The 1,071-nt window shown below is 39.8% G+C and overlaps 1 protein-coding gene across 2 annotated transcripts in view; it reads right to left on the bottom strand.

Moving 5' to 3' along the window:
* Positions 1-69: 69 nt before the first annotated feature.
* cenpp (centromere protein P) overlaps positions 70-1,071 on the bottom strand; it is a 113,348-nt gene continuing 112,346 nt past the window's right edge. For both annotated transcript variants that reach the window (XM_082534765.1, XM_082534766.1), the window contains 3 exons: positions 810-889; positions 629-720; positions 70-207 (listed from right to left, as the gene is read on the bottom strand). In XM_082534765.1, coding sequence (XP_082390891.1) covers positions 77-207; positions 629-720; positions 810-889 — 303 coding nt within the window. In that variant the 3' untranslated portion in view covers positions 70-76. The remainder of the gene's footprint in view (positions 208-628; positions 721-809; positions 890-1,071) is intronic.

The following is a 1,071-nucleotide window of genomic DNA, read 5'->3' as shown; positions in this document are numbered from 1 at the left end:
CTCTCGCTGTCCTTCATTTCTGTGACATTAATCTAAAATAGAAAGAAAAAAATATTATATTGGAGGTGTTTCTGTTTTAAGTTTCCTGTGAAAGACTGACTGCTTGGATGATGGACTCCAGGGCAGCTTCAGGTCCCAGAATCCTCAGCAGGCTCTCAAAGGCCTCAGCAGCACCGCCTACAGCCTGAGAAGGGAACAGCTGGAGAGCTGCAGAAACACAAAGATCACAAAACCAAAACTATGAGCTTAACTGCAGGATTTGATAATCAGAGGGAGTAAAGTTAAATGTCACAGTGGAAAAAATCAGTTGTCGGATGAATAAAATGAGTTTTGCTTAACCAAACTGCAGTTTTCTGTGATATTTGAACTAATTATTTATTAAACTGAGTAATAATATTAAGTGTAATCACTGAACGAGGATTTTTTTTTTCAGTAAATGAGCGCAGAATAGTCATGACATTGGATTTGCAACTTATCTCTGGGTTACATTTTCTGCATGGACGTTATGTTATTTTCTCACTCAGGATCATTAAACATGCTGAGAGCACTCTCTGACTTTTAAGGTAAGAAAACACTTAAAGTGTTTGCCAAAGGGTCAGTTCTGCAGAGCTCAGGATCACCAGCTCACCTCTCTCTGGGATCTTTGTGAGCAGGCTGATCTTCGGCGTCACAACGCCCTCTCTGGAAACGTCAACTGACCAATGAATGAATAACATACAGCTGTAAACCAAAAAGAAAAAAATATGACATTGCATTACAGACAGCTGCATTTTTTTCTGACTGTGCTGGATCATGATGAGAGTTCTTGCCCGGGAAGCTTGGGGTGGTTCAGGGTCATGACCTCTGACCTGGGGCCTCCAGGGAGAGCGATGACAGATGGATATTTATCCTGCAGAGAGAAACAAGTTCCTGCGCATTAAATAAAATTCAATTTGTGTGTTTTAAGTCATCAAATACAACGTCTGGCTTTAATTCTATTTCAATTTTATTTATACAGTGCCAAATCACAACAGTTGCCACAAGGTGATTTATATCGTAAGATAGACTCTTACATAAATACAGAGAAAACCC

This window comes from Aulonocara stuartgranti (assembly GCF_965226115.1).
Source record: "Aulonocara stuartgranti genome assembly, chromosome: 5".
NCBI classification, from domain to species: Eukaryota; Metazoa; Chordata; class Actinopteri; order Cichliformes; family Cichlidae; genus Aulonocara; species Aulonocara stuartgranti.
The sequence above is the reverse complement of the archived record's forward strand: the minus strand, read 5'-3'. Positions and strand labels throughout refer to the sequence as shown.